A 12,053-nucleotide genomic window follows, 5' to 3' on the forward strand; every position below is an offset into this window, starting at 1 on the left:
GTCAGTGCAGCGGCGGGAAGCCTGTCGGGAACACCGGCACATTAACCGGTGGCCTGAGGCCTGTTTTAGCCTGCTGTGACGAATCTGACCAGAGGTAAGATAGTGGAGCAGGAACTTGTCGACGGAGCTCTGATCCCCGCATCGGTCGCTACGCTCGTGTTCTGTTCCAGCTGTTGAACCTGATTGGTTGACAGTGTCAGACACACACACACACACACACACACACACACACACACACACACACACACACAAACCTAACTACCTGCTTCTCTACCTGTGACATTTGAGACAGGAGAGAGAAGAGAGAGGATCAGGAGCATCACTCGCCGTGGAGGATGCCGTTGACTTTGCTGCACTAACAGCAATCTGGGTGTCAACTGTGAGGGTCTCTCAGACGGGCTGCTCGCAGGCAAACAAATCCACCTGGATTAGTTTGTCGCTGCAGCTAAAGCCTGATAAAGAGACGAATTCAAGCGCTTGTTGACAAAGATTAGCAAGTAAGCCTCCAAACCATGTCTTGGATTTCTTGCTAAATATGACGTGTTGACAAGAATACGCTCAGTCTGGGCGTCACTACCCATTTTTAACCCATAAATGATCCGTTTTTGTGTCTGTACTCAGGTGTAAGAGCAGAAGTGGGCGTGGCTTATACAGGAAGCTGTTTCTTGCCAAACTTCTGCCAGCCGCATGTATCGCTTTCTCTCCCATTAACATCTATGAAAATTTTTAAAAAAAAAGAAAAAAAAGAAAAGAAAATCTAGCCATCACTTCTCAGGAGACCCGAGGTCATACTATCATGTTTAAAAAAAAAAACAACAACGAATCAACTTAAAAACAGTGACAACCAGTAAACACGACAGGAGGCATCAGGAAGGCAGACACGAGCAGGCGTGTGTGTGCACGCACGTCTTTGTCTTTTCTTGGGTCCTTTACCTGAAGTATCCGATGATGAAGATGGCCACCAGCAGAGAGCTGAAGGACACGGCGTAGCCGACGGTATACATGACATACAACCTCTCAAAGAACTCTTGCTGTCAACACAAACAGAGGAAACGTCACTTCCAGCGGTTAGGGAGAGAGAACCACAGCTGCGTGCTCGGTGAGGACGTTGCTATGACAGCAAAGCCGTTTCACATGCTTAATTACTTCACATTAACATTTTTGGCAGGTGAAGGCAGAGGCTAGGCAGGTGCTGCCCCTGTGGATTAGCTGATGTAAAGAGTCACTCGGTAGCCACCTTGGTGAGGGCTGACTGACACGCATCTGCAGTGCTCTGTCTGTAACAGATCATCTCTGTTACGGCGCTTGCACACTTGAAACAGTTTATAACAGCACTCGTTTATGGAAGATTAGATACTCCTCAAGTCCCGCGCAGAGGAGGACAACGGTCCGGGACTTCTGCTTTACACACATTCACTGGCGGCGGCGTCTTTATTTTCGTGCATGAAATGAGAAATAATCTCCCAACAAAAGAGGAACTTTTGCCTTTAGCACGTTTGACATCCAGTCAGCTCTTCCTCAGGCACTGACCACATATTTGACACAAAGATTTCCTGGAGCTGTGTTACCAACACCAATGGTGAACGTGGTGTTGTTACAGTTTCAAATGCAAATTTAAGAGCAACAGCATAATGAGAGAGTCAAAGAACTCCCTGGCTGGTTAATCTAGGGCAGATTTTCCTTTCTCATATGAAGGAAACACTCCTTTTATATGTATTTACATATCAAGACAACGTAGAGGAATGTCCTGACCAACGCAACAGCGGATTCCCAGGTCACCTCAGGCTGCTGCATCTGGCATCCTAATTAAAGGGAAGAATATGAATGATGAACTTAATCTGATGTGACGATTTCATCTCCCTGAGAGTTGGGGTTCACTGGTGAATAAAGGCTTTTATTTTCTGTGTTACAAAGGCCAGAGGGAAAGTGACGTCCTCAATAAATGTCACATGTGCCGGTGGTCCGGGCCGGAATATCAGGAGATGTGTGCCGAAGGAGGAGATAAGAAATCCTATCAAAGTGCTTTTTTTTTTTTTTTAAGGGTGAGAGGTAAAAACCCTTCAACTGAAGCGCTGACCTGCAGTTTCTCATGAGGTCCCCGAGAGATCACGGGGAGGGGGGGGGGGAGGAAAAAAGGAAGGGAACCTCTGAGGTAGAACGTTCATCCCACTCTTCATTTCGTGTTCCAGGATGTGGATTCCACAGAACGCGGGACAGCCGTACTCACTCTGCCTTCCTCGTCGCCGGGCTGAAGGAAGCGCAGACATTCTGAGTAGTTGGTCCACGTCTTGTTCCAGTGTTCCACCCAGGAACCGTTGACATCGCACTTCCTGAAAGCATGTCCTGTAAACACACAGGTCAGCAGGTGGGAAGCTGTTCATAAAGAGGTTCATCCCACTCCTCTGCTGTTTTGTCCTGTTTTACTTTGTATAAAGGGTTCGGTTTCTTGTGCGTTTGTGTGAGATTCAACTTCTCAGATCAGGTGAGAAATACGGAACGTTACTGACGGATCTGAGTCAGAAAACAAGCATTTTAAAAGTTGTTTGCTTGTCGTCTTGCAGTCAAACCTTGCAAAAACGTAGCACGCGTTCCAGATTTATTCAAATTCAGCATCATGATGTCGTTATCCCAGTATTACTTTCATCTGTTTGTTCTAATTAAATCAGAGCAAAATTTAAGCCGCAGTCGACCTGACAAAGTTACTGGAGGACGCTGTCAAATGAACTGAGAGCTTTGATGCGGTTTGATTTTTCCAAAGTATATTTGTTGCCTTCCAGGGTGCGAGACAGAAATATATTCAGCCGTAATTAATGACAAAAACAGACGGCGGAAATAAATTTTCCCCGTTGGTGAAAGCACTCAAAATCACTTTGTGTTAAGTCTTAAGTTGATTTGATGGCATTCGAGCATTTACTTATTAATTTCTTCCGTCAATAATCAATAACCCCTGACCGCTCGTGGCTTTGTTGTACTTGTTTGGGCAAATTATAGCTTCTTTTACCTTTATAGTCCTTTTGACAAGTGACAATGGGAGCATACGGTGTGGTCTTTGTTACCACTGTCATCGTGTCTCACTGCAGCATTAAAACTAAAAACAGCCCTGAAGGTTTTCCTACCAACTCCGCCTGCCAGCTGTGAAAAGGCTTTTTTTTTTTTACAAGAAGTCTTTTCAGCATCGTTCCACCAACCCTCAACATGAAGAGCTAATTAGTTGGATTACGGGAAAACACAGCACGGAGGTTGCCTGTTACACTTGCAAATGAAGGATGACTCACGTTTGTTAGGCAGAACTTCCTTTAAAATGTATAAATGCTAAAAAAAAAAAAAAAAAGGAAAAAATACATAAATAAAAGTACAAATCAAAGCCAAGTGGCACGAGTCCTGCAGGGATGATGTTAGCATCACCGTGGCGTCCCTCCACCAAACGCCAAGGATACTTGGGATTGTTAACTAAACTCTGTGTGTGTCTGTTTTGTTCAGCAAGAATATCTTCACAAATGAACATTTTCATGATTTTTGAAGCCTAAGAAAAGTTCAAACATTAAAAGTACAAAGTTAACGTTGCACAATGGACCAACGATTCCACCACTGGACAACTCCACTGTTTCACTCCTGGCGCTGGACCATCATCAGAACAAGGCATTTAACAAAACCCATTTAGAAAAACATTGTCTTTGAAATGAGGGAACCAGGCATTCTGTTTAATTCCAGGTTTTTAACAGTCTTCCCTCTCTGATGGCGGAGCAACACACAAATAAGCACAGTGACCTTTGTGGTTGAAGTCGTAGATGTATGACGGGCAGGGAACCCTGGTCACCAGCCCGGGGGAACCGCTGGGCCAACAAATGAGACCGTCCCAGTCTGGAGGGCACGCCTCATCTGCAGCAAGCACAGGTCAACACACACATCTGGTGAGGAAGTCTGGACAACTTAGATCGAGTCTGATCACATTGTAGCACGAGCAAGCGAGTCTTTCGTCTTATTGTCATGTGTTGGGATGTACAGTGTTCTGAGGGGTTCGGTGTGACGTGGGGTCGTGCAGTGACCAGGAGGGCAGGAGAGCAAGCTCATCCCGCTCAGCACAGGAGGTAGCAGGGGAAGGTCGACAGGAACGGAGGAGTTTTACACGAAAACAGTAGAGAAGATTTGAAAGAAGAGCCTGATTCGATATCGTGTGTCAGCGGGAGAGCAACAAGTTACTCTGAGCGGGATGCAAAGCAGCAAGTCAAAGAGGGGAAGTGTTCAGTTTCTGCCGACCAGGTTCACCTAAGGAGGCGTGGCTTCATTCATCATGTCACATGACCAATTTGCCTTCTAAAGCCTGTTTCCATCTGTTCCACATGGTCACACTTGGATTGAAAGAAATCCTCAAGGAAGAGACCAACAGTTCACAGGATAACGAGGCGCATTTTCATTCAGTCTCTCCTGGAGGGTCTGAGACGGAGACAGAGAGAGACAGACAGAGAGATGTTGGCAACAGCTGGAGGGGGCAGCAGTATGCAGGGTGGCTTCAGCTGCTGTTGGACTGGTGGATTTCTGGTGTGAGTTCTGGCTGTGGGTGGACTTGGTTAGTTGTTGTTTTTTTTTTCATGCGTGACTCATAATGTCAGCTACATCCCATAAATGCGTTAACTCTTTCTGCAAGATGGCTTAAAGTTCCCCCGAATGTTTTATATTTGAAAAAAATACACCATTGGAGACAATAACACACTCTTTTGAGTGTCTTGCAGCAGCAGTGACTGTATTTGTTCGTGTGCAGCCATAAGGAAACTTAGATTTGAGTACTGACTTGTTTTTAAACCTAGCAGAGCAGCGTTGCTCCACTCTGCGCCCTCCACGGTGCCACAGTAAAAATAGCTGGAAAATCTAGTCACAGGCATTTCCTGAACACCTTTCCCTCCATTTCTTGCTCTTAACAGCCGAACACGTTTCAAGCTCCGATATTTCTCTTCATTTCAGCCACCCGTGTCTGAGCGACGGATGGAGTTTTCTCTCTCTTTTTCCTCTCTCGTCATTTCATATCGCTATAGAAAGACTCCTGGAGTCCACAGGCATTAAAAAACAGAGTACAAATGTCATTGTTAGTAAGGAAAATGTCAGTCTTAGTGTTTATGGATGCAATGTGTGTTTTAATTCTAAATTCAAGAGAAAAACAAAGATACACCGACTTCTACTATGTGTTTGATGCCTGAGGAAAGTGATTCACTACCTCGTTTCCTTGAAGGGACCCCCCCCCCCCCACACACACACACACACACCCCTCTGAGAGGAGCAGAAGTGTTAATACGCATCACACCACACTCAAATGTTGATGTGATTCAGGAGCACATAAGAAAATGTGTCACTAGCACCTGAAAATGGTTTTCATGCCATCCAAGTGTTGCGTCAGGGGCTGGATTATGTTTTTATTTGTCGGAGCAGGAAAAGCGCAGGTGTTGCTCTGATAATGGTTTCATTCCTCTGTTGTTAGCTTGTATGCAGATGATCAGGTTGATCCCCGAAAACTCACCCCGCTGATCAGCCCTCCGTCTACAAGCAGAACCCCACCCAGGTGGCGGGAAACAGCAGGTGAGGTTTTTACGCACATCTGACTTATTTGTCTGCAGCGACCCGGCGGTTTTTTGTCAAACGTCTTTTGTTGGAGGCTTTTTTTTTTTTTTTTTACCCTTGTGGCGTGTTTTCTTTTCGCAGTATTACACAAAACTACAAGGCTGATTTCCACCAAACCTGAAGGGGGGGGGGGGGTGTTTGGTTGAGGAAGAACTGGGTGGGTGTGTTTAACGTAGCGGGAAATGGTATTTACTCCAAGAGCCCTCTACTTTCTTGAAGTGTTTGGTTTAATTGGTGCGTTTCTTTACGCTGATTTAAAGATTCCCCAAGAGACACTCGAAGTGTACAGTCGCACCAGAGACCGCATATCTCTGCTTGGGTGACATTTATCCGAATTAATCCCAAAATCCAATCGCTCAGTCCTCATCTTAATGTCTATCATCCATCTAAATCCATCCATGGAGACAGACAGAGACGCAAACCAACACTGGTGATCACATGACCTCTTTGTGCGAGGTGATGACGTTGATTAACAGATCTAGCTGTCAGAGCACGTCTCCTCACATGTTCATCTTCTGTCAGATTTATTATTATTATTATTATTATTATATTTTCCTCTCAGACTTGTTGTTTTTCCCTCCATACGTTTCTTGGAATTTCCCCTACAACAGGAACTACATTATCGGAGATGATCAGAGTAAAATGTGAACCTCTGACTCATCTCCTCTCTGCTACGGCCATGACATCACTTTACTTGCACGTGTGTTTGGAAAACAGTGTCTCACTATCAAAGCAAGAGGCTTTTGTATGCAATCGCTGCTGTAAATGTCACGAATGTATCCGACTCTACGTCATCCAGAATGTTTTCAAGGAATTATAAATCAGGAGCAGTCAGTGCAGTTTTGACCCCTGAAGGCGCAGAATCACTGAACATCTTCAAGTAGAGGAACTCTCACGTTTGTACCTGCTGTCCCGGGATCAGCGTTGGACAGGTTGTTGTAGCACTGCAGTTTGATCTCATAGAGGATGTACATCTGCTCCTGTGCTGAGAGAGGACCGTCGAACTCCGTCTGTGGAGCACATCAACACCACCTGTCACAGCCACACTTTTATTTATGCAGCACCTCTCAAGTACGGGGCAAAGCAGCACAGCTACTTTTGTTCAACTACTTCTCACCATCATCCTCCCACAGGGCGGCACTGTCAGTCGTTTACATGCTTCGGCAGCAAGGGACAATGTGAAAAAACAGTGCAAATATCACTTCCTGCATCCACTAGGGGGTGCTGTAGAGGTCAACCCACCTCAGGTCGAACACTGAACAGCCAAGAATGAATGGCTGGGGTGACATTAATAGTGTTTAAGAGAGTAAATGATCAGAATCAGGAAGCAGGTGAACAAACAAATGCACCAATCAGGAGCCAGAGATGAAAAACACATTGCTTTATAGAATCAAACACAACTTCAAGAAAGCAGTTTTCCAGGAGCTGCAGCAGACATTACATGACACAGTGAGATGGGAGGTTTGGGACCGGGTCTGAGTGTCTAGATCCACTGAGCACAGGTTCAGGTTCCATGACAAAATCCAACACCCTAACACCACTTTATGAAAACTCAGCCGACAGTGACAGATCCCCACGTTCTGACTAAACCTGAGATGGATCTGGTTGACCCACGAGGAGGAGGACATCAAAACTGAACGGGTGCTTCGCTCCAGTGGTTTTTGCGTGACCCTCATGACAGGACCTTGTTGTTTGAGATAATTTACTTTTTTTTTTCTTTTCTTTTTTTTAAATAAAACAACTTGAACACATGTAAAATCACCAGAACTGTAAAATGTCAGGCAGATCATTAAAAGGCAATTCTCTAAAAGATGCTGTTAGATTTAAAAGCAGAGACCATGTCAGAAGAACTGTTCCACAGCTAAGGGCCATGACTGAGACCCCCCCCCCCGACTTGGACTCTGGTTCAGTTCTGACAGGCTCAATAATGAACTCTGGTGCCTGGAAATGTAACGCCACGAGCAAAATTGAAAACATCCACTGTCACAAGGTAGTTTAGATTTCAAATTTATAACCTTCAGGACGTCTTGCCATGTTCTGCGGGCTTCACCGCAGCAGTGCCTCATCGTCTTCCTCCTCCACCTCCTCTGGTTGACATGTGCACTGGAACAAGCCTCACCTCACCCCATCTCAGAATTAGGACGAATACTCCATGTCGCTGCGCACCACGTTAGCCTGTAAATCATTGATTCTTCACCTCTGTTGTCCCGGTGCAGTTCCAGCTGCCTCATCAGACCTCCCCTCACCATGTCATAATCCCAGCCTTAGTCCCTCATCCAACCACCCTCCCCTCCTCCAGCTTCTCCTCCCTCAACAAAGATAAATTGCAGTCTGACCTTCGCTCTAACTCTCTAATCTCCTTTCTTCAACACTCAGGTTTCCCAGTTAGCTGTCATGTACCATCTGCTACGGAGGGAGCCAAAATATGTGGCCATTCTTAGAAAGTCACAACCACATCAAACGGCAAAAAAAAAATGAAAACGATACAGGGAACTCAGCAGTAGCCGGCTCATGAATCTAAATTCCTGTTATATTCGTGACTTCAGCCCTGGACGTTCTCTGAAAGCTTCAAGTTCACAAGCAACAGTCTCAGTATTGGTGGTGAGAATTATTTTTCAAGTCATGTTATCAACCGAAACAAACAAATGTAATGTATAAAGCCTGAAATCACTTATCAGTATTTGCCCAGAGTGGCTTTAAAATCTGTGCCAGGTGGGACGTCCACTGCCCTGTGACCTTTGGGTTAACACTTCTTAAAGAACCCTTGCAAGAGAAGAAGGAAACCCCAGGGAGAGCGTCAGAGGAGGGGTTCGTCCCCCCGGATGAACAGACATGTAGTAGACGCTGCAATTACGGACCAGAGCAACAGCTACAAAGCTGCAAGCTAGGTGGAGCCTATCCCAGCAGCCTTCAGGTGAGGGGTGGGGTTCACCCTGGACGGGTCACCAGTCCATGGCAGGGCCAACACATAGAGACAGACAACCATTGGCTCTCGCAGCCACGCCTGCGGTCAATTTAGAGTCTGGATGAACCTGGTCCCCTCTTGATGTCTTTGGACTGTGGAGGATACTTCCACTCCCTGATGTAAGGAGATCCTCCGTCAGTCTATGAAGGTTTGCTGTTGAAGGATTTCCATAAAGCAGTTATTCAGCTCCCCGGAGAGGCCGACCGCTCTTCGACCATTAATTGGTTGCTAAACAGCGCATCGTGCAAACCCGAGCGAGGAACTGCGGAATCAAACCGACGCTTTCCCGAAGCCCCAGCTTGCCGATTTGTTCACTGACCGTTAACTTCTCATGTTGTCACATCTGGCTGAACGTGAACATGCGGTTACAGCACAATGACACTTTTAGAAGAGCCTGAAGTTGTGGTTAGCGTGACTTTGGCGGCATAAGAACGTGAGAGGAAGCATCTGAGCGGACTTACTCCAACCTAGTTGCACTCTGACCCTCCTCCAACTGTATCTTCGAGCAGGATATGGCCTTTCACTCCAAGGACATCATTTATGAAACCACTAATTTCAATCTGAAGGAGCTCTTAGTGTGACTAAGGCGCAAAAAAAAAACAACCTAAAACTCTCTAAATATGACAATTGTGAGGTTTCTTCATGACTAACTCTGACTCATATCTCTATCCAAAGCTAATTGCTATAATCATCCACTTAAGTTGTGTTAGGCAAGAAAATCTGGATGACCATCGATGTTTTTTTTTTTTTTTTCCACTAAGGTGTCATCAGGAAATCGGGCCCAGCAGATACATCATTTCTTTTTAGTATCTCTTGGTGTTACAGGACCACACCCAGAATTCTGAGTATGGTGATTCAAATGTGTTTTACGTTCATGTGGCTCTGGTGTCAGGTTGTAACGTCACACTATCCATGCTTGATTAGTAGAGAACCTAAAAGAGCCACACTTAACAAGTGGTAACATCAAATACGCCTTTTTTTTCCCTTTCTTCTGTCACATATTTAGCTTGAAGCTAAAGGCAGTTAACTTGGCACTCAGACAGGAAGACAGAGGCTGAGAGGATTTGTACTATTTTTTTTTCAGCTCAAGTGAAAGTATTTGTGGATTACTGAGCATGCGGGTGGATTAAAAACGTGAATTGTAACTGACGATGCACTCGGCAGTTTCTAAACAGATGCTTTTAGACTGCTTTGCTGTTGTTAGCCGTGATTAGCTTCACGCTAAGTATACGTGGCTGGCTCTTTCTGCACTCTGGAGTGACAAGTGCTGAATGCAGTAGGGGAAACAACATATTTGGGAGCTCAAGACACCTATGCATTCGTACCTGAAAGGATAAAAGACACTTTTTTGGGTGAAGTATTGCTTTGAGGGAGCAAAGCTACTGTACAGAGAGAAAAAAAGCTTCAGAAGTACTCCAGGTACACAACTTTGTGGATGGAAAAACAGACGAAAAGTGATAGAATCAGTAGAGGGTCTGCAAAGGTGTATGATTACATTTGTCAAGGTGTTATTAACATGTCAGGGGCACTCTGACGGGACTGCTGGGTGGGGGTGCAGCTGGAACCCAGTCAGCCGCCTCTCACCGCCGTTGTTGTGATGTCCATCCTGATCTGAAGTCCTGTCACAGAGGCAGCAGTTCTAGCAGGGGACTCCTTCCCCTCAGCTTATCTAAGTGGGTGTCAGCTCCCTAATGCACCCACAAAGGAGGGACGGGGTGTTCTTCCTGTCTGGCTCTGAGGAGTGTGTGTGTGTGTGTGTGTGTGTGTGTGTGTGTGTGTGTGTGTGTGTGTGTGTGCGTGCGTGTGTGTGCGCACGCATGTGCGTTTGTGTGTGTGATGGTACAGCAGCATCCAGCAGAGGCTATAAGCACCAAGTATTCCCACAGTCAGTCAACAAAAAGGACAAAGAGGCAGCAGAGCTCTGCTTGTGGTATCTTCATATTTTTCAAATGCGTGACATTCTGTACCACATCTTCTACTGCAGGGAACATTCAAAGTGCCAGATTTAGTCAAAGAGACAGGTGGGGAAATATTTTCAGGCCATGCAGGCACTTATTCAAAAATGTTTGAGTAAAAAAAGAAAATACTGTACCAGCAGTCTCAGCAAGGAGAAAACCAAAGAAGGGATTTTTACAGTAGACTGACCAGTCCTCCAACAAATGGCCCTCGTCCCTGGGCTGCCGCATGTGAGCGGGGAGGCTGGCGTGAGTCACCTGACTCCTGCTGCAGGAGCTCACCATGTTCTCATGGCACATTATTGTTTGTATTTCCCTTTAGTCCCTTATCTTCATGGTCCTTAACTTACATCCCTCCACTTCATCAGCTTATCTGATATCAGAGTTTGCAGCTCCAGCAGGGAACCCCCAAACAACTCTCCCTTCTTATGCTGCCATGGAAAACCCGGCCACCAGGCACTCACTGGCGCCAGGTCCAGCAGGGGGTCTCACGTCTTCTTTTTCCATTCTTTCATGAAGTTTGTTCTGAATCATTCTTAGTCTTTAATTTTCTTTCAGATAAAACCCTTTTTTCTGTCAAATCTACAGACAATCTCCACTTTTTGTTGCAGCTGGATTTGAACCAGTGACCACTCAATCACCAGCAAGCCACTCCGCCTCTTCAGCCACACTGCTGCCCAGCCCGGGGACACCGTCTGGATCTTGCAAGATCTGCAGGTACATCTGAATCCCCTTCTCCATAGAACCACAAAGGACTGAGGTCCAACTGTTCTTCCCCCGACACACACAAACACACACACACACACAGAGTAATGTAGCTCCTGATCTCTTCTCATAATCGATGAAGCGAATACAAGCCACTGTTTGACACACAGAAAAGTAGAAAATGGCAGAAGCAACAAGCAGTAACTTACAACACCGATGTAGGCGCATCTTCGACAGGAAGAGAGCCGATAACAGCAATTAAACAAGGATGCAACCACTAATTCACAGAGGCAGATGTGTTAATGCTCTACCAGCTGGGTTTGACATGAGGTGGCATCGTTTCTGTTGCACTGATTAGACTTTTGACGGACAATTGTGTTTCCTTCACTCCACTTTGAACCCTCTCTCTCTGAAGGTGTGTCTCTGGCCTCTTGGAGACCAACATTTTACTTTCCAGGAAACTGTGGAGCTGCAGGTACCTCCGTGTTTTAGTTTGCACCTGTAGCTCCCTTCATCCGGGCTCACAACTGACTGAAACAATGGCTCCAGCCACTTATTCCCGCTGTGCCTATCGACGCCTCACAAAAGGCGTGATTCTTGCCCGCGCTCTGTTAAACGGAACCCTCAGTTTACCTTTGAGGACAAGTCAGCGCAACTGCACGCTCGCCCAGCTTCATGCGGCTGACAAAAACAGCTGCGTATTTCCATCCCTCTGCGTACTCGAGAGTTGCGGCTCTACGCAGAGTTTTAAAACGCGCGGTGAAGAGTGAGCGGAAACTAACAGACGATGAACGGGTTCAAATCCGGAGGGACGACGC

The 12,053-nt window shown here is 46.0% G+C and overlaps 1 protein-coding gene across 2 annotated transcripts in view; it reads right to left on the minus strand.

Annotated features, from left to right (window-relative positions):
• The window catches only part of pth2ra (parathyroid hormone 2 receptor a), a 33,916-nt gene that overhangs the window by 20,538 nt on the left and 1,325 nt on the right, over nucleotides 1-12,053 (minus strand). The window contains exons 2-5 of one of the 2 annotated variants that reach the window (XM_086219730.1): nucleotides 6,515-6,620; nucleotides 3,769-3,879; nucleotides 2,228-2,343; nucleotides 934-1,031 (exon numbers count right to left, since the gene is read on the minus strand). In XM_086219730.1, coding sequence (XP_086075856.1) covers nucleotides 934-1,031; nucleotides 2,228-2,343; nucleotides 3,769-3,879; nucleotides 6,515-6,620 — 431 coding nt within the window. The remainder of the gene's footprint in view (nucleotides 1-933; nucleotides 1,032-2,227; nucleotides 2,344-3,768; nucleotides 3,880-6,514; nucleotides 6,621-12,053) is intronic. The other variant, XM_086219731.1, reaches the window with a different exon arrangement.

Source organism: Aulostomus chinensis, chromosome 12 (assembly GCF_037954235.1).
Source record: "Aulostomus chinensis isolate RoL2024-O1b breed Wild chromosome 12, RoL_Achi_v1.0, whole genome shotgun sequence".
Taxonomy (NCBI): domain Eukaryota; kingdom Metazoa; phylum Chordata; class Actinopteri; order Syngnathiformes; family Aulostomidae; genus Aulostomus; species Aulostomus chinensis.